Source organism: Alnus glutinosa, chromosome 5 (genome assembly GCF_958979055.1).
Source record: "Alnus glutinosa chromosome 5, dhAlnGlut1.1, whole genome shotgun sequence".
Lineage (NCBI taxonomy): Eukaryota > Viridiplantae > Streptophyta > Magnoliopsida > Fagales > Betulaceae > Alnus > Alnus glutinosa.
In genome coordinates, this window is record NC_084890.1 from 29,247,436 (window position 1) to 29,268,176 (window position 20,741).

General features: G+C 33.6%; 1 protein-coding gene across 1 annotated transcript; it reads right to left on the bottom strand.

Moving 5' to 3' along the window:
* Positions 1 to 6,203: 6,203 nt before the first annotated feature.
* LOC133868343 (probable LRR receptor-like serine/threonine-protein kinase At1g07650) lies at positions 6,204 to 20,420 on the bottom strand. Its single transcript, XM_062305196.1, has 24 exons — positions 20,299 to 20,420; positions 17,741 to 17,918; positions 17,441 to 17,512; positions 17,277 to 17,345; positions 17,127 to 17,195; positions 15,976 to 16,047; positions 15,767 to 15,838; positions 15,582 to 15,653; positions 15,419 to 15,490; positions 15,220 to 15,291; positions 15,059 to 15,130; positions 14,457 to 14,525; positions 14,147 to 14,212; positions 13,347 to 13,412; positions 13,201 to 13,236; positions 13,043 to 13,083; positions 12,484 to 12,863; positions 12,197 to 12,392; positions 11,639 to 11,779; positions 11,239 to 11,357; positions 10,880 to 11,090; positions 10,508 to 10,745; positions 7,152 to 7,302; positions 6,204 to 6,837 (listed from the first exon to the last, which is right to left on the bottom strand). Exons 1-24 carry the CDS (start codon positions 20,393 to 20,395, stop codon positions 6,484 to 6,486), a joined length of 2,985 nt encoding a protein of 994 aa, XP_062161180.1. The 5' UTR covers positions 20,396 to 20,420; the 3' UTR covers positions 6,204 to 6,483.
* Positions 20,421 to 20,741: the final 321 nt, after the last annotated feature.

The following is a 20,741-nucleotide window of genomic DNA, read 5'->3' on the forward strand; positions in this document are numbered from 1 at the left end:
ATGGATGGATTAATTATAAAGGAACTCATAAATGCTAAGTCTCACGTTGATTATTTATTAGGTGAGATTTATTAAACTTTATAAACTATTTTAAGAAGCTTAAATTGTAATTTAACTATTTCTTTTAATTAATTAAGTTGTGATGCAGATTGATATGCATGATGTGATTCCTTGTACGATATTTCTATTATGTGTCGGCCGGCATGCACAAGAGGCTATAAATTCCTCCCTCCCCCTTCTTGTGTAGACATGTCAAAAAAAAAAAAAAAAAAAGGCTAAAAATTAAATCAAAGTAAACAAACAAGTCTTCTGATTAAAAAAATGAACAACTCAGTTGCGTCTAACAATTGCCAACAAAAAAGAGGGATACATGACATTAAGAGATCGATAATGAATATGTTAAAATCCTTTTAGGAATGTTAAAGTTTAACTGTTTAAGGATATGTTTGGTATGGAGAATGTCTATTTTATTAAAAGAATGAAATAGATTTTATTATAATTGGAATAACTATTCACATTCCGAGTATTTAAAAGCTCGGCTATTATTATTATTAAATGGATAATTCTCCATGCACCAAACGTATCTTAAAGCACTTTTCAAATACATGACATTACAGTTAATGAATGGTCGTATTTCATTGACACGATTGTTGGCATTTTCCGATTGTCTTATATTAATTTGCTTTCTCAAGTGACCTTTTCAAGTTTATAAAGTGATCTTCGGTTGGATTCATTTTATCATGTTTCTATATGTGTCGATTGCATAATTGGATTTATTCATTGACATCAACAAACTAGGGTTTCATGACTTCTAAGGAAAAAATAAAAAGTAAAAAAATAAAAAATAAAAAATTGAATTCAATTGCGTCCTACAACCGACTATTGTTGAATAGACAGTCTAAAAAAAGGTTCATTCACACGTGGTAAAGATGTACGTCGTAAGTGTAGGTGGTTAATATAGGGTCCGTTTGGGTTTGCAATTTCAAAATGTGCGATTTGAAATAACGATTTTAAAATGTGCAATTTGAAAAAATAATAATAATTTTTAAAGTTTGGCCTTTAAAATCACAAATTCGCCTTTAAAATTCTGCGTTTGCCAAAAAATCATCATCTGATCTGCGATTTGAAAAAACAGATTTTTCGCGTTTTCAAATCGCAATTTTTAAAAACGCAATTACCAAACGATTTATATTTTGCGATTTGGTTTAAAATCGCACTTATTGTCTATAAAATCACAATCTCAAACGCACCCATAGTATTGTTGAACCCAAACTTATATGCTTAAACTTTTAAGTTGAACGGTGTCCTAACATGCTATAATATTGTACGTAGTCTCATTGATAGATTGTGATTTGTAGCTTATGGTTACTATTAGGTTACTAAAATGTTTGTATTAACTTATGGTAATTATTAGGTTACTAAAATGTTTGTATTAACTAGCCTCAGTTTCATTCTACCATTATTCTTCACATGTCATTGTGGGGGTAGATTTATACATTGGATATTATATGATAAGAGAGTCAATTGAGTTCCACAATTATGATTTTCAATGTGACAATCTAACATTCTGGTTGAACATTGTACTGACCAACTATATTAAACTTTTTTGGAAATAATTTTGGATGGTGCACAAAATTCTTATTGAACTAAAATAATACCAATATGAAAATTAACAATTAAATAAATAATTGTTACACAAATAATTGGTTGAAAAATTATTGTTGATACTAGACCATAATAATCGAAATAATTATAATAATAAAATAAATATTGTACAAGAGATTAAAAATAAAGCAAGAAAAGATCTCACAATACTATAAAATCACGCAAGAGCGTTATCCTTAAAGGTTGATTCATGTCTCCCAGAATATATAACTCGGTGTGATCGCATCTCTTAACACGCAACTTCCCAAGATTAAACTATAACGTCTATCTTCATTAAGGACATACTTTCAAGAGCGAAGATCACATAGAACTACCATTTGATCAAAGTGAATGGAAGACTTTCAAATATTTTCTCTTGTAGAAAAACTAATAATGTACGAAATAGCTTTATCACTTGAAAATTTGAAAAAACAAAAGAAACAATTTCTATATAACAGTGTAAAACGTACATTCACCCACTTTTGATTGAAGAAGATTTGAATATTTTATAAACAAAATCAGTGTTGACTTTCAAAGGATTATGGGGGTGAATCAATGACAAACGATCATATCTGTTAGAATCAAGAGTAATAAAACTTGATAATTGCCAAACGGTAAAACAACGTAGAGCCAAATTTGTAAAACGGTCACAAACGGTAAAAAAACAAATCAATGGGTTTAATGACTAATAAAAAAAAAAAGGTTTAAAATATTAATACATTTTAATGACCAAACGTTTAAAGTAAGATTTAATTATTTGTAAACACCCAACGGTTATATTTTGAGATTTTATGACTAACTGTCATAATTCTTTAAGAAGAAAAAAATAAATGGTCAAAACACTTTAAGACCAAATTATTAAAACTGATTTGTCTTCTTCATAAAAACTCATAAACATTTTGAGAAACGGTAATATGTTTTAAATACTTCAAAAAAGAAATAATGTTTGTAACAAATACAACAATCCCCCACATGTTACAAACACTATAATATAAGGAGATTGAAAGCATGCATCAATATGGTACCCGAAGGTTTTGACCGCACCTAGGATAAATAAGTAGGAACTTAATGAATCGTAGTAGAGTTAAACTCTTTTAACCAAATTCATAAGTTGGCCAAACTTATCACCTATATAACTTTCTCCAAAAAAAAATTTTGGTTGTTCTATAGCGGGTTGGCGCCTTATACAGGCCATGCGCCCCTGGGTTTCATGAGCGCTCTAGAAACCTACCCTAGTCTCATAAGAGGCGGCACTACCTCCACACTCACATAGGTGGAATCCATCAAAAGTGTGTGTAGAGTACACTACATCCCAACATGTAGGGACTATAGATCCATTAAGAGTTTTAAACTCATCCTTAATCATTTTGCATCTTGTATTGTCTTACACCATAGGGATGGACTCATCACTACTTTCTCAACAAGATAGTGGATAAACATAGAATGACAGTACCTCAATATGATCACTTGTCACTTCATTTCCCATTAAACCTCATTCATGGGATCTCCAATCAAAGAGGTTAGGTATCAATCACAGTGTCATAATTTGGGTATTAGTCCTATTCTCCTCAATGTTTTACTCACTAGCCTTCTTGCTAATGGCTTAGTCAAAGGATTTGCAAATTCCTTTTTGACCTCACAAAGTCCATGGACATTATACTAGTCTCAATAAGCTGCCTCACAATATTGTGCACTTTTCCCATTATAAATTTTGCTCATTCCTCGAGCTATGGCAGCTTGTCAATCACAATAAAAACACAAGTGGAACGAAATTAGTATATAAAGGCAAATCAATTAATCAATGAGCTTCTTAGCCATTCATCTTCAATTCCTGCCTCCTCTAAGGCAATTAACTCTGACTCCATAGGAAACTTCGCTATTTAGGTTTGCTTTGAAGACCTCCAAGAGGTAGCTTATCTAGCTAGAGTAAACATATAGCCACATATAGGCTTTACCTCATTTGAATAAAAAATTCAGTTAGCATCACAATATCCTTTCAATAAACGAGAATAACCACAATATGACAAATCAAAATTAATTGTGCCTTTTAAGTATCTCAACACTTTTGAGATAGCATCCCAATGCTCAACAGCAGGTTATGAGTATATCTACTCAATATGCCAACAACATATGCACTATCAGGGCGTGTATAGTTTGTCAAAATATCAAACTACCAATGAATTGTGTATATTTTTTCTTGCAAAACACCATCACCATGATTCTTAACTAAATATATTTTTAATCATATGGTGTAGACATAGGCAGATAACAAAGTGCTCAAATCTTTTAATTATGTTTTCAACGTAATGTATTTGAGCTAAAATAATGTAATCATTATCTATAAGAACTTTAATATCCAATATGACATTAGTTCTACCCATTTATTTCATATCAAAATTATATGCAAGATCTTTTAGCTTCATGCACAATATCAATGTCGGTTAAAAAAAATAAGCAAATCACCAATTTGCATAAACAAATAATGACACAATCATTATTATAAAACTTGATATGTATTTACCTACACAATTATTTAATATGAATTAGATAGCATCACATTGTCAAACTTTCCATGCCATTGTTTAGGAACTTGCTTTAATCCAACAAGGATTTCATCAATTTAAATACTTGGTGTTCTTCACTGGAGATTACAGGTCCCTCGGGCTTCTCCACATAAATCTCTTCACTATTTATAAAACAATTTTGACATCTATTTGATGTACAACAAGTTTATAAATAGAAGCAATGACAAATAACATTTTATAGATACAGTTATAGTAAACAAAGAATAAGTACTAAATAATCATCATTTGACATTTGCTTATAGATTTTAGCTATCAAGCTTGCCTTGTACTTATCTATCATATTGTACAATTTAAGCTTCTTCTTAAACATCTAGTTACAACCAAGTGATTTAGTTGAAGGAGGTAACTCAATAAGTTTCAAATATGGTTAGACATAATTTAAGACGATCAATTCAGCATGCACTCTTGTCTTCCTCCTACCATGTGCTTACCTGCAATAATTTTCAGCAAAGTGGTATTCTTTGCACACAATTAGCAATGCATTTTTTTTTTTTTTTTTTTTTCCTTACAACATGAGTAATCATTCACTTTTGTTATTATTAAATGATGTGAATGTTCTCCAACAAACCCAGTACAACACAATAGAAATTGTTAAGTTCTAAAAATCTATAAAAGACTCAACTTTTATTGCAAGATTCGTGACTTAACAAGAAAAGATTATTTGATAAACAAATTAAATAACTCAAATTTGAGTTCAAATAATCGAAAATTCTTTTAGTCAAAATATTTTCACTTCACATGAAATTAGGCTTTTCTTCTGACAAACAACTCAATTATCAAATAATTTTTTCACAACAAAGTCTTTATTTTTTAAACCAAGAATTGATTTCATTTTTCTTGTATATATGCAAATTGCATACCACAAACTCTAATTGTATTTGACTTTTCATAAGTTCAAATACTATTGTTATAATCAAAATATTTGTGCAACCATCAACACGAATCAACCTTTAAGATTGTTGGAAATAATTTTGGATGGTGCACAAAATTTTTATTAAAATAAAATAATACCAATATGAAAATTAACAATTAAATAAATAATTGTTACACAAATAATTGGTTGAAAAATTATTGTTGATACTAGACCATATTGATCCAAAATAATGATAATAATAAAATAAATATTTTATAAGAGATTAAAAACAAAGCAATAAAAGATCTCATAATACTATAGAATCACGCAAGAGCGTTGTCTTTAAAGGTTGATTAGTGCCTCTCGAAGTATATAACTCGGTATGATCAGATCTCTTGACACGCAACTTCTCAGGATTAGACTATAGCATCTATCTTCGTTAATGACACGTCTAAGAACAAAGATCACATAGAACAACCCTTTGATCAGAGTAAATGGAGACCTTCAAAATATTTTCTATCGTAAAAAAACTAATAATGTACCAAATAGCTTAATCACTTGAAAAATTGAAAAAATAAAAGAAACAATTTCTATGTAACAGTGTAAAACGTACATTCACCCACTTTTGATTGAAGAAGATTTGTATCTTTTATAAACAAAATAAGTGTTGACTTTCAAAGGATTATGAGGGTAATTCAATGACAAACGGTCATATCTATTAGAAATCAAGAGTAATAAAACTTGATGATGGCCAAATGGTAAAACAACGTAAAGCCAAATTCGTAAAACGGTCACAAACGGTAAAAAACAAATCAATGGGTTTAAATTTTAATGACTAATAAAAAAAAAGGTTTAAAATATTAATACATTTTAATGACCGAACAAAGCAAGATTTAATGATTTATAAACACCCAACAATTATATTTTGAGATTTTATGACTAACCGTCATAATTCTTTAAGAAGAAAAAAATAAACGGTCAAAACACTTTAAAACTAAATTATTAAAATTGATTTGTCTTCTTCATAAAAACTCATAAACATTTTGAGAAATAGTAATATGTTTTAAATACTTTAAAAAAAAAAAAAATGTTTGTAACAAATACAACAAACTTTGCCCGGAAACCTCTGTTCGCTATAACAGCATGTTCCAAGATAACTCACTTAGGAGGGTAAAGCCACTAGAACATAGTATGAGCTACTATATCAAATATCTTAATCATGTAAAAAGGGAGAATATCTACTACTTAATGTATCTTCAACTTCATGTTACAACATTTTTTACCCAAGACTGGTAACCAAACACAAATATTTTCAAACCAAAGGATTCAATATAATTTCTTCTCATTAAGCAAAAACCTTTCATTGCCAGGAGGGCAATTTTATGGTCATTTTACTCAAAACTAAGATCGATTTGATAATGCAGCAGAGGAGCCAATCCATGTAGCATCTGATGATTGAATGAGACTCTGAGTGGTATTTGAGCTCTCTCCTAGGATTTGATCAAACTGGTCTCTTAAAGCCTTAAATCTCAACTCATCGCTATAAATACTTGGATCCATGATCAACTCATGAACAACAGTACGGCCTTCAAGCATGCTCACTACTGCAGACATTGTGGGTCGAAGTGCTGGCGATGAATTAGTACATAATAGAGCTACTTTAATGATTCTTACTGCCTCTTCTTTACTGAAGTTAGACCCCAACTTTGGATCCACCAACTCCATCAAGTTCCCTTTTTGTTGTAAAACAAGGGCCTATATAAGAATAGAGAAGAAAATGCAAAATAAATACAAATCTTGGATGAAAAGCTAATAACTTACAATGAAAAACAAAAATGAAATTTGTTATACATTCATGATATTCGTATGTTGTCAACATGGATTAACATATGTTATTTGATTTCAATGAAGATAAACTAGTGTGCAAATTGAAACTTTTGATGAAGATCAATGATATAGGAAAATCCAATGACAAAGCCAAATAGATAAATCATTAATTGATTGATTGGGGCTCAAAATTATGCGTTTAGTTTCATGTATCAGAATAAATTGACGAAGACCTATCTTACCCAATCTAGAAGGCACACAAAATCCTCGTTAGGTCGAAATTTCATGTTGTTCTTCCCAGCGACAATTTCCAATGCAACAATTCCAAAACTATAGACATCCGCTTTATATGTTAAATAGCCCCATAATGCATATTCTGGTGCCATGTATCCTCTGCACAAAAAAATTATTCTATTAGTAAGGGTTCATTGGTCAGAGGCTAAAAGCTTCACTATCAAAGAACTCCATAAGAAAATAATTTTAGGTACTAGATTTCCCATCTTAGTAATTTTATTGGCATCTTGACAAGTAGTCAGTGCCATAAATAAAGCTTGCATTATCTCTTCACAAGTTTATTGCACTCGAAAAAGTGAACAGTTCAACCAACAGAAAGAAGAGTTCGTACTCTAATTACTACAGGCCTCGATAGATGCACTTAATATTTTATTTTGGTGGAGGACTAACTGTATCTGTTACAGATATTTGTCCTTGCAAATTGTTAATAAAAGCAATCATGCACCATTAGCCATACGGGAAACCTGAACATATAAATACAATCTTCTGTTTATTGCATACTCCTTGTATGAGGAGGGGAGTAACAATTAGAGGTAAAATGCATCATATGGTAAACTAAGTATTAAGTTTGTAGATCATAGCATGTGTTACGTACTTAGGGAATGTGACAAGGGCATTATCAAAATTATATTTATGCCCTAAGTTTTTAAATAAGGTAATAATCTATTTGTCACTTGGAAAGAATAATAGATTATTATTATTATTAGGAAAATAAGGAATTTTGCTCATAAAACAATATCTCTAATAGGAAATTAAGGGATTTGTCTCTCTTTAGAATTAATATTTATTATTTAGGGTTTGTAATATTTATTTAATTATCGTCTCGTAATTCTAGCTTTATAACCCTATTAATAGAGGTATTGAAGAATATTCAATCAAGAAAAAAAATATTATTCAACTTTTGTAATTGTTTAGGAGTTTTTAGGGTTACTCAAATAACCCTAACCTTAAGAGGCCTCAAGTACCTCGAATACCCTAGTATTACATGCACCAACTAACTCAATTATCCACCGTCCATCTCCCTTCAAAGAAAACCATAACAACTTGGTATCAGAGCTTCGTTGGGACATGGAGGACCAAATATTAGAGCGTATAGCGAACGAGTTGAGTTCTCTCAACGTCAGGTGGCAACTTATGGGCGACAGACTTGCCAAAAGAATGGAGGAGATGATGGCTGCCTTTGCCACCAAGCTCCAGCCATCCCGTGCAGAAGACCCATCCTGCCCAGAAGTCACCCGTGCAGAAGAGCAACCCACAAGAAACCCCACCATCACCATCACCCTTAGAAAACCCACCCGAACAACAACCCACAAAAGCCACCCTACCACCCCCATCACCCCTTGAAAATCTTCCAGAAAAACAACCACTGCCCAAACCCACAGCCCCACCAACACCTCTGAAATTGCCACCATGTTCATCCATCACCCAGCCACTCCATCACCCACAGTACCCACCCCCGAAACCTCAAAACCCAGCCACCCTCTTCACGATTTCCTCAACCCAACGTTTCCCACACATCAAGACCGCCCATTGTCAGCCACAAAACAAAAGACCCAAACCAAGAAAACCGCCCCCGTTGTGGAAACCCAATTTCTTCCGCATAGATTGGTTCAGAACGAAGAAACGGGCAAGGTACAAAATGGGCAACGGAGGACCGAAGAAGAAGAGGCAGGTGCTGAGGGCCAACATCCAGGGGTTCACGGTTTCGGCGATTTGGCGTTTAGTAAGAAGGAGGCTCGGGGAGCCGACCCAAACTGGGCCGTGGCCCAGAGCGTCGTTCCCTGGCTGGCGGCAAGAAACAGGAGCCGGAAGGATGGGTGGAGCTCCGACGGGTCCAGCGGCGCAAAGTTCTCCTCCGGGCTATTTGTTCGGCCACCCAGACGTCCCCCAGACGGTAATGACGCGAAGGACAGAGATTCCGGCATGAAGAGCGGCAACCCAGACCTTGCCACACCCAAAACATGGAGTTTTTCCCGCAAGCGATGGACAGAGGAGCAATTTCGGCCTTCACTGGCGGAGGAGGAAGGTCGTCCGAAATTTCTAAGGGGAGAGAAGGAAATCCAGACTGTGCAGATGAGGGCAAATTGAATGGGATTATGGCAGTATCCAAGAGTTCCGGATTCTTCGTTGAAAGAGAAGCAAACCTGGAATCTGCTGTTAAAGGAAAATGGAAAGGAACTGTAGTTGGGACAAAAGAGGCGCGTTGCAGGTCCTTGCAAAGAAGAAGCTAGATCTTGAAAAGAAGAAGAAGAAGAGGACCACGAAGGACAAAAAAACAAAGTACAAATAAGAAGAAGGATAGGTGGCAGCGCATGATTGATTTTCACCAAAATGAAGGACAGCTGGAGTCCATTAAGACTTGTGGAACATACACTGGGCCGGATTTTGTCTATGGGGCCACCTCGATACAGTACTGGCATATCTTGTTGGAGAAGGCATTGCTTCTTTGTGGATTAATGGTCCGACAACAATTGGAGCATATTTCTAAGACCTCGAGGACATGGTCCATTTGAAGAGGGTAAGAGTGTTACTTACTTATTTAGGATATGTGACAAGGGGATTATTGAAATTATATTTATGGCCTTTTTAATAGAATAATTAGGTTAGATTTTTAAATAAGGTAATAGTCTAATTGTCACTTGGAATGAATAATAGATTATTATTATTATTAGAAAAATAAGGAGTTTTGCTCGTAAAACAATATCTCTAATAGGAAATTAAGAAATTTATCTCCCTTAAGAATTAATATTTATTATTTAGAATTTGTAATATTTATTTAATTATCGTCCCGTAATTCTAGCTTTGTAATCCTATTAATAGGGGTATTGAAGAATGAATAATCAAGAAGAAAAATATTATTCAACTCCTGTGGTTGTTTAGGAGTTTCTAGGGTTTCTCGAATAACTCTATCCTTAAGAGGCCCAGGGTATCTTGAATACCCTATTATCACACGCACTAACTAACCCAATAATCCACAGTCCATCCCCCGTCAAAGAAGACCATAACACCATGTGTATCATGCTTAGAAAATAATTTGTGAAGCAGGGATACTAATAAGAGTGCAATTAGGTCACAAATGCCGATGGCTAACATAAACAGCTTACTAGTAATACTTAAGCCAAGACTTTTTACACAGTAATGCACATGCTAGAACTCATTTATGGAGACTTCAATATCCACCTTATTCTGATTTACTTTAAGGCAATAAACTTGACTTTAGAGACATTATGATGCATATTTTGTACAAAAAGAACGAAAGAAAAATTTGACATTAGAGTGAAGGAAAGAGATAAAGGTAGCTCACATTGTTCCTGCAACACGGGTGCTAATGTGGGTGTTCTCCTCTTCATCGAGCTTGGCCAATCCAAAATCAGAAATCTTAGGGTTGAGATCCCTATCCAGTAGTACATTGGTAGTTTTGATGTCCCTATGAACAATTTTCAATGGTGATTCCTCATGCAAGAAAGTCAAACCTCTTGCTATGCCGACACATATTTTATGCCTTGTAGGCCAGTCCAATTTCACATCACCTTCCTCTGGACCTGCAATTGGTGTTTTATAGCTCAATCAATGATATTAAACATTTAAGTTCAACCTATATGATTCATGGCATGCAATTCCTATTCTTTTTATAATCAATATAATATACATGCCAGGGATCAAACACAAAGCTTACCAAACAAAGCATGTGCAAGGCTATTGTTTTCCATGTATTCATATACCAACAATAATTGATTTCGTTCAATACAACATCCATACAGTTTAACAAGATTCGGATGTTGTAAACCAGAAATCATTCCTATTTCATTCACGAACTCTCGATTTCCTTGCTTTGATTTAGAAGAAAGTTGCTTAACGGCAATTATGGTACCATCTAATAACGTGCCCTGCAGTTAAAGCATAATATGCATTATTGGTTATGTATAAACTCTATCTGAAAATGTAACAGTCTAGTAAACATTTTGAAAGAGAAGAGAAAAAGATATTTAATGCTTTCATACAAAGAAACAAGATAATGATGGAATAGTAGATTACCTTGTATACAGATCCAAAGCCACCTTCCCCAAGCTTGTTTGCAGCATCAAAGTTGTTTGTGGCAACTTTAATTTGTCTGAAGGTAAAAAAACCAGTTTGTAGATCTAATCCTTTCAGCTCTGCAGAAGGAACAAGGTTAAGATTGTTGTAAGTGCACTTGAGTGTTGTGTCCCATATTGAGAAAATGAAGAAGAAGAAAGTGAGTAGTTAATATACCTAAGTGGACCTTAGCCCAATAGCTTAAGCTTTTGGGCTAAAATGGCATCCAAATATGTATATAAATGTATTCTTAGTAGACTTCCTAGTGATTCTCTCCCTAACAAAGATGTTGGACTGCATCTTAAAACATTACTAGACTGCTTGGGTGCTCTGACTAGTTAATGCATCTGAACAAAATTACCTTGTTCCCTTGATGTCTTGCCTCCTAAATAGCCTTTCCACCAAAGAATTCCTAAAATCATAAAAACAAGGATTGACACAAAAAATGTAGCTCCAACTGCAAGGAATATCTTCTTTTTTTTGTCATCGGGAGGGTTGAAATCTGCAGAAAAAGGTAGCAAAGAACAGTGATTGTAGGACTACATTTTTTTTCTTATGTAATAGCATAGACGTATATATAGGTGAATCTTGTGTAAAATAGGATTCTTCTCGATGGTTCAAGACATAGATTAACTAATAAAGAAGAAAAAAAGAAAGCTATAAGACAAAAATCTGGATAAGTCTTCCACCAAACTATGCATTAACTTTATTTCAAGTATTTTATTTTGCACCCAGTAGATGGGAATTGCGCATCCATTATGTGTAAAACATCTTTTATTTTGTCAATATTTTCCTAGAGCAAAAGACATGGAAAATTGATAAATTTAACAGTTAGTATGAGAGAAAGAGAGTGGCATAGACCAGTAATGTCTCACAATGTAAAAGAAGGAACATAGAATGTACAACCTATTTCACTCACCAGAGTTTATGTTGATAGCTGATATAAGAGTACCATATGTTCCTCTCTTTGGGATATCTTTTGTCCCCTTCCCAGCCCAATAAAACCGAATCTCCAACGTTTTATTCTTAACAACTGCTGTAAAATTCCTAATGACTGCTTTGTCAACTCCATGTGCTTCCTTTTCAATATCAAAATCCTTTAGCACCAATTCATTCTGTAACAAAGTAATTTAGTTAAATAATCTTCTATAGCATATAGAGAAGAAGAAGAAAAAAAAAAAAAAAAATCTTATTGACCACCTGTACCTGTATATAAACATCAAACATCCGTCTTCCAACACTGTAAAAAGATCTATTGCTTCGGAGTATTATCTCAGCAAAATGAAGTTTCACAGTATAATTGCCATTTGCCAAACAGCGTGCATAATATGTTAGAGAAAGAGGAGAGAGACGTGCATTCATGTATAGTAGGGAGTCATTCATTCTAAGCTTGGATACATTTTCTACTAAATAGTCCTTTGAGGTACTCCAAACATCCCAAAAATCTCCAGTGCTACTAAAGCCCCAAGTATCATCTCTCATGCGAACAAATTTCGCTGCACCTCCCGGCTCTAAATCTTCTTCATACTCGATGTCGCCAATGGTGGTTGCCCTTCCACCACAATTTATATGCAATGAGTAATGATCTACAGAGTATCATTACAAGGTAATTAGATGCAAACAAACATGATAGAAGAGATTCGATTATGTTTGATAGTTTAATCTTGTTGTTATGCAGTATAAAAGATTGAACAGTTTCTTCTTTTTTTGATAAAAAAAAAAAATTGAAGAAACAAAAATTCTGTTTTGGTTCTAACAAATGTACCTTTTGAACACGGATTATTCTTCAGACACTCTGTAAGTATTCTACATTAAAATATAGCACAAGGAAGAAGAATTAGTATGTTAAGAACAAAATTGAAATGAAATATAGAAAATAAAAAAGAGGCTCATTCTTTGAAATTTAACAAATTAGATGCTTACGAATTGTTCGATCCAGAAAAGCTTCTAAACAAATTTCTGTTGAATAACAAACAAGTTACTTCCACAAATAAAAATTACAAGTAGATGAAAAAAGCAAAGTTGTAATGCTCAAGTAGGTTTCTATTAAGGGGGAAAAAATTTCTTACAGGGTGTCTGGACAAGTATTTGGTGCAGAGCTCGTGGAAAAATTATTATAAGATATGTCTATTTGACTGCACGAAAACATAATTTCTTTTAGTCCTTGGAAACAAAAAAAAAAAAAAAAAAAAAAGCTTATTGAACCATATTGAAATAATGATGTTTATATTTAAATTGATCTAATTTAGATGGATTTTGTATCAAAAAGAGTTCATAGCCCAGAGAACTTTGTACAAACTTATTACCTTACTAACCACCCGTTGACACAAACTCTTTAGACCTTCTTACCATAACTATACAATGAAACAATATAGTTAAATACCATCTTTATGGATGTTCTGAGAAAGGCCATATATTAGGAGTAGTCTAAATCAGCATTGTGATCTATTTACAACATCACAACATTTCTAAGACTTCACACTGGGTCTTTTCAAAGCTAAACAAATACTAGTGGCATAGCATAATGGGGTAAACTTGCCAGATATAAATAACAAACATCAAACTATGGAATGAAAAATTGACGCTATGTCTAGGTGACACTACATAGAGGACGATGGAAATAAGTTGACAGCAAAATGGGATCATTTCACCCATTGGACATGGGAGAATGTTCCCACAACTGACACCTATTGAGGTCATGTGATGAAGTACCATCCACTGTAGGGTTTCATGTATATGTATCTAGATCTATAAGGCATGATGTTTACAACTTAAATGAATATGCTTCTGCAGTCCAAAATAAGTGTACTACATAAATGAATGGAAATCTCATGCAAAATTAATGTACAAGTTACAGAGGAAAACATACTAGCGGCTATCTCTGCTCTTGATCCATTCTGGAATAGGCCCATCGAGCAAGTTTCCTGTCAGATATCTATCCCACCATCAACAAAATCACATTGCCGTCAGAAACGTTCAGATTGTTACTATTTTAAACATTCAAACGTTCAGATTGGGTGTTGAATTTGTTTGAATTTTTTATTTTTTAAAGCTAGGGTCATCTATGCAAAAGCGGAATTGTTTTAGGAAGTCAATGCCTTATTCAAGCTTAACACACTGACAGGGCTCCTAGACATAATGCTGTAAGTTAGCCTTCCTCATGAATTTAGATTGCTTACATGGTATCCAAGCTTGTTAGAACTCCAAACTCTGAAATTCTTCCTTCCAATCTGTTGAAGCTGAGATCTCTGCAAAAGAAAAAAAAAATGAAAGGAAGAAAAACAGATGTCGTAAGAACCAAAAATTATAAATAATTTTTTGAGTGAACGTGGTAAACATAAGAGATATGTGTGTTTCCTAAATGAGAGTGTTTTATGCAGTAAAACTCAGTCATTCAGCACACCCCTGAAAATGCAAGAGGCTTTCATGTCATACCAAACTAATGAGATGTACAGGTGTTCCAAACCAATGCAATTTCATTATCTTACTAATCTATATGTGTACTTGGCTAACATTCTATCATGGCACTGTATATCACATTCATTATAAAGCAGACGCCATCCATTCTCTTGAAATACGAACACCTAATACTACATTCTATTTTGTCAAGCTAACATTAAAAGGTCTCCAACTTCTATGAATGTCAAAGATTAGCGTTTCAGAAGTTATCAAATTGCAAGAAGCTCCCCTAGTAGGAGAAGTCCACACATTTCAATGTAAATATTATTATGCATGTCTTAGTCTCCATGTTCTTCACTAAAAAAGTAGAGAAAAGAATTACAATATTTTCAGCTGTGCCATTTCTGAGATATATGCAGGGATTGGTCCAGAGATATTACAATTCCTCAACATCCTGAACCATAAACAAACTTCATGTAAGTGTTGCTACGAGAGATGCATTATTTCAATTGCAGAGCATTTCACAACATAAAAATGCCTTACAATTTTTCCAGGCTTCTCATGTTTCGTAATGGCGGAAAAGGTGAACCCTCTCCTAGTAAGTCACTAATCCTTCTGCATAGAATAGCATCATCAAAAACTGTTATTGCGTTCAGCAATGCATTTTATTAGTTTAAAAATCACATGAATATATCGTAGAGATTATGCACTCAAGAATGTTAACTTAGAAAGCAGAACTCACAGCTCCGTCAAATTACTCAAGACAGAAATGCTAGGAGGAATAGGCCCCTCAAGACCACTAGCTTGGATCTCTCTGTTAAGAACACAATTCCAATGGATTTAGATTACACCTGAAAATTTCAGGTAGAAGATATTTAAATAGTATTGTTGAAAAAATCACATACAATTTCTGAAGTTGTTTCCAGCTTTGAAAGAAGTCAGGCATTCTTCCAGTGAAGTTGTTACTGCTAATCCTACTGCATGTGGGCCAAATGGAATCAAGATTGAGTGAAATAAAAAGCTGAATATTTTCAAGGAAAAATCTAAAGTTACTGCTAGTAAAGCAATGGAAAAGATTACAAGCACTTACAGTTGTTTTAATTTGGTCAGATTAGTAAGATTGGCAGGCAACTCTCCTGTGAGATTGTTAGCATTAAGAATGCTGCAGTCACCAGATGAAAACTTAAGACCGGTTTGACCAACTCTAATGGTACATTATTCCGAAAATCATTGAGAATATAAAAATGATTAATCAAATGTTATTATGAAAAAAGAAACAAGGAAGAAAGAAACACTGACAGTCTCTCCAAGTCCACCAAGTTCCCAAGCTCAGGGGGAACAGGTCCAGAAAACAGGTTGCTCTCTATGGTCCTGGAATACAGTCCTTTATGAGTACAACAGGGCTAAACCAAATGAAACCTCATAATAATTTGGGTTAAACACCTTTTTAGTCCCTGAGTTTTGACAACTTTATTTTTTAGTTCCTGAGTTTCAATTCGCATCACAGATGATACATCAATTTTGGGAATGACCAAATTAGTACCTCGGTTAACTTCTCCGTCCAAAAATTAACGGTCTGCCACGTGTCAACCTCAGAAGTTGACACGTGGCACTATATAAAAAATTAAAAATAAAAAATAAAAAATCTTTAAAAATTAATTAAAAAATTAAAAAAAAATTGAAAAAACTAAAAAAAAAAAAAAAAAAGGGGGTGGCTCTTGGCCACCATGGGGGTGGCCGGCCACCCCCATTTTGGCCAGGGAGGTGGCCGGCCGGTCTGGGGTGGCCGAACCACCCCCATGTGGTGGTTCGGCCACCCCCTGGACAAAAAAATAATAATAATAATTCGGGTTTAGGGTTTTGCCCTTGGGGGTGGCCGAACCACCCCCCAAGGGGCACGGGGATGGTTCGGCCACCCCAAGGGCAAAACGGGAAAAATAAACCCTAAAAAAAAATTTCGTTTTGCCCTTGGGGTGGCCGAACCACCCCCAAGAGCCACGGGGGTGGTTCGGCCACCCCCAAGGGCAAAACCCTAAACCCCAATTTTTTATTTTTTATTTTTGTCCAGGGGGTGGCCGAACCACCACATGGGGGTGGTTCGGCCACCCCAGACCGGCCGGCCACCTCCCTGGCCAAAATGGGGGTGGTCGGCCACCCCCTTTTTTTTTTTTAGTTTTTTTAATTTTTTAATTAATTTTTAAAGATTTTTAATTTTTAATTTTTAATTTTTTTATATAATGCCACGTGTCAACTTCTGAGGTTGACATGTGGCGGACCGTTAATTTTTGGACGGAGAAGTTAACTGATGTACTAATTTGGTCATTTCCCAAAATTGATGTATCATCTGTGATGCGAATTGAAACTCAGGGACTAAAAAATAAAGTTGTCAAAACTCAGAAACCTTAGAGGTATTTAACCCTAATAATTTAACATAGAGATCCAGAGCATACATAGCTTTAATAGTGGTAATCTTTCCCAAGTAGTCAATACGTCCTGATAAGTTGTTTCCACTGATGGACCTGCACTTGATTCATTCTATTAGTTCAATAATTAGCTTTTACTTGCTAACCTTGGACATGAAACTTTAGTAAGTTGTTTACAGATATTCCAACTGTGTGGAAGCCCATTCTCTTGGTATTGTACCACTAAGGTAGTTCCTATTGAGATCACTATCAGCAAGAGAAAAGTGTGCTGTTAGCATAGAAGCTCTAAGTCTAATTTCTGGCAATAACAAGAAAAACAAATAATTAGAAGCTCTTCTTACATGGCCTTAAGGTAGGATAGCTTCACCAATGCTGGTGGAAGTGTACCAGCAAGATCCTGCCCTTTAAGAAATCTGCATGTCAAAAATTTAAAAGAAATAAAATTGTAGATTACTGTTAAAGTATTGATTAAATGAGTAAATTTACCTATTCTTATAAGTTTCAGCTTTTGAAACAAGTGATGATTTAACATGGTATCAAAGCCAAAAGTTCTGAGTTCGAACATTATTTCGTCAAAATCATTTTACGACAGAAATCATTTTACGTCGAAACAAACGGAGCATTAGTCGAAGGGAGCTTACATGCTTTGTATGTGACATACACCTCCTGGGTAGGAGCAATTGCACTCGACAGTATTGTTGTACAATGGCCTCAAGTCCGATTGTGGTGTCGCCCAGCTTGAGTCGTTACTGCATGGGTCTACGCGGAAATTCCAGTCCTTTTTCCCTAATTGTCCAGCTATTTCTCGGAGGGCTTCAACTGCACACGTACATCAAGCTTATTAAGAAAATTTTCCCTCGCTTTACACTTTCTTTTTTTCTTTTTTCTTTTTTCTTTTTCTTTTTTTTTATTGCATGGTAATACTCCTGCACCAAAAACAAAGAAAAAAAATCTAGAAAAAAAGAAAAGAAAAGAAAAATTAGAAGAAAGTTGAAAGTTTTTAACTTTTTTTTGTTAATGTAAGATATAATTAAATGAATAGTTTTCATGATCGAACTGCCTTTTATAATTTCTTTTAAACTGCCATCAAATAATCAAGCTGGGTTTTAGAAGTATTTTTGTTTTTCTCAAAGTGATCTTGAAAAAGTCTCTCTTGATCAATGTTTTGGTGAATCTCGCAAGATCCAACAAAGTAAATTAAAACTTCTCCAGTTAATAGGTGATATTATCAGCAATTATTAACTAATTAAAGTACTTTAGGACTAGATATTGCTAAGAGGGGATAAAGTATAAACAGTTCTGTCAGTTAATCAGTGGCATTTATATTAGATCTAAATTACATCTAATAAAGTTAAAGTTACATATTTATTTCTCCTCTTTTCTTACTTATGATCACCATAAATTTTTAATTTTTAATTTTTTTTTAACGGAGCTCGAATAGTTAATATTAGGATCAAATCTGCTCGATTACTATTAAAGAATAGAATCTTTTGAGATACCTGTTAATTTGTATATCATAAATCAAGGAATTTAGATGATTTGATCACTGTAAATTAAGGGATTTGCTAACCCTAATTTAAGGAATATATTTGTATTTGAAATTATTCAAATCACATGCAAAGCTATATAAATAGAGCATTGTACTCATATCAAATATGAAGGAAAAATGTAGTCTATAAAGCTTTAACGTGCATGTGGATGTAGGTCATAGGCCGAACCACCTTAATATCTGTGTTTTATCTCTTTCCTTCATCTCTTTATTTTATTATCAATTTCTATATGGTATCAAAGCTATAGACTAACGCAATCTAGTGAATTTCATTTTTTTTTTTTAAATTTTATTTTGCTTCCCTTTATTTTTTTATTATTTTGTCTTTGATTTTCACATGGAATCAGAAAACGAAATGAGATATGAGAGTCTATTTTAATTTTATATATATATATATATATATATATATATATATATAGTCAATACTTTTGCAAATGTTCTCACCATAAATTTTGCTTACTTGTACTTGATCGGAAAGGAGACAAAAAAAAAAAAAAGCAAAAAAAAAAAGCAAAAAAGGAAAGAGAAGAAGAAGAAGAGACCAAAGAAAAATCGGTTAAAAAAATAAATAAATAAAAAACACTAAAGAGGCATTTGTGTGGCCATGAAGGCCGTTTCATACCCATAATTGACTCTATTCCGGCCAAAGTTGCGATGTCAAAATTTTGGTCAAAGCAACTGATACTGGCCAAAGTTGTCGAAGTCAAAATTTCAGTCATAGTAACAGACGTTCTAATTCAGGCCATAGTAGACATTCTTCGGTCATTTGATGTTCAAGATCAATGATCGCTAACGGATCATTCATTTTATAGGACATGTTAAAAGATATAAATCCTTTGAGATAATTATTGATTTGAATACCATAAATCAATGGATTTAGATGATTTGATTATTGTAGATTAATGGATTTGTTAACCTTAATCTAAATGATTTGTTTGTATTTAAACTTATTCAAATCACATGTAAAGTTCTATAAATAGAGTAAGGTTTTAACGTGTGGATGTAGACCATAGGCTGAACCACCTTAATCTCTGTATTTTTTTTTATTTTCTTCATCTCTTTATTTTATTATTAGTTTCTATAATTATAGACTTACTCTCAAATATCACATCTTTAGGCTTATACCGGCCGCAACTCACGTGATTATTTTATACATAAAGAAAGAAATTCAAGATTGTTCTTGAGGACGAGCAAAGATGTATGTGTTCACCATGTTGCAAGATGCTAAATGCATGCCATACTCCGACCGCCTTCTTTTTCTTTTTTCTTTTTTTGGCACTTGGTATGATTGAAAATTTTGACCCAACTGAAAATATTTTGGGTTAACAAGAAAAACTTTTTTCAAACTGCATAAAATTATTGTTATAATTTTTTTTTTTTTTAAGTTTGAATTTCTCATATTTCGTCTATGGCATTTAACTTTCTTCTCGCATTCACTCTAGCTGTGGATGGGGTCTTAATATATGGGCAAAAAGTTTTGTATGTATTATGTACATATATATGGATCTGGATTTTTTTAACAAAGTAAATTACAAAGTGATAACAATGATCGAATTGAAGAACTCTACTCAGTAGGATACCTAGCTTGAAAATTCTTTGAAATCCTGATACTGTGTATATATAGATAAAAAGAGGATACAAAACCCTCACCTTCGTCATGGGCTAGACGGCCAGATTGTCCTTCCACGCGCATAAGCAAGCTGATGAGTACCATAAAGCAAATATAAGGAGAAAGACTTGCCATCATCCCTCCTCTACTGACACGAGATCGCTTGCAAAGCTTCATAGAAATTAAGTATGAACTGTACGTATTATATATATATAGTGGTACTGAATTATTCATTTGATATTGTAACGGACCCTACACATTTATGGATGGTTGCTTCTATTCGGAGCATCACTGTGTCTCAAAAGTTTAAATCGATAAGAAAAGATAAATTAATTTAATCATTTAATTATATACTTTGTCACTTTTCTTCAGGTGTGAATTCAAACTCTATTTTTAATAGATGAAGTTCAACATGTGAAATATTTAATTGAAATGAATGGTATGACTGAGTCAAGGTTCGAACTCATTACATTTGACTCTTATA

Bases quoted from the DNA above. Each gene is read 5' to 3' on its own strand.
- LOC133868343 (XM_062305196.1), bottom strand. From the start codon at position 20,395: ATGATGGCAAGTCTTTCTCCTTATATTTGCTTTATGGTACTCATCAGC. The intron at 12,393-12,483 runs GTACAGGTGGTC...ACTTTGTTACAG, and splicing joins TGTTTGATGTTTATATACAG to AATGAATTGGTGCTAAAGGA. The intron at 6,838-7,151 runs GTAAGATAGGTC...ATTCTTATATAG, and splicing joins TTGTGTGCCTTCTAGATTGG to GCCCTTGTTTTACAACAAAA.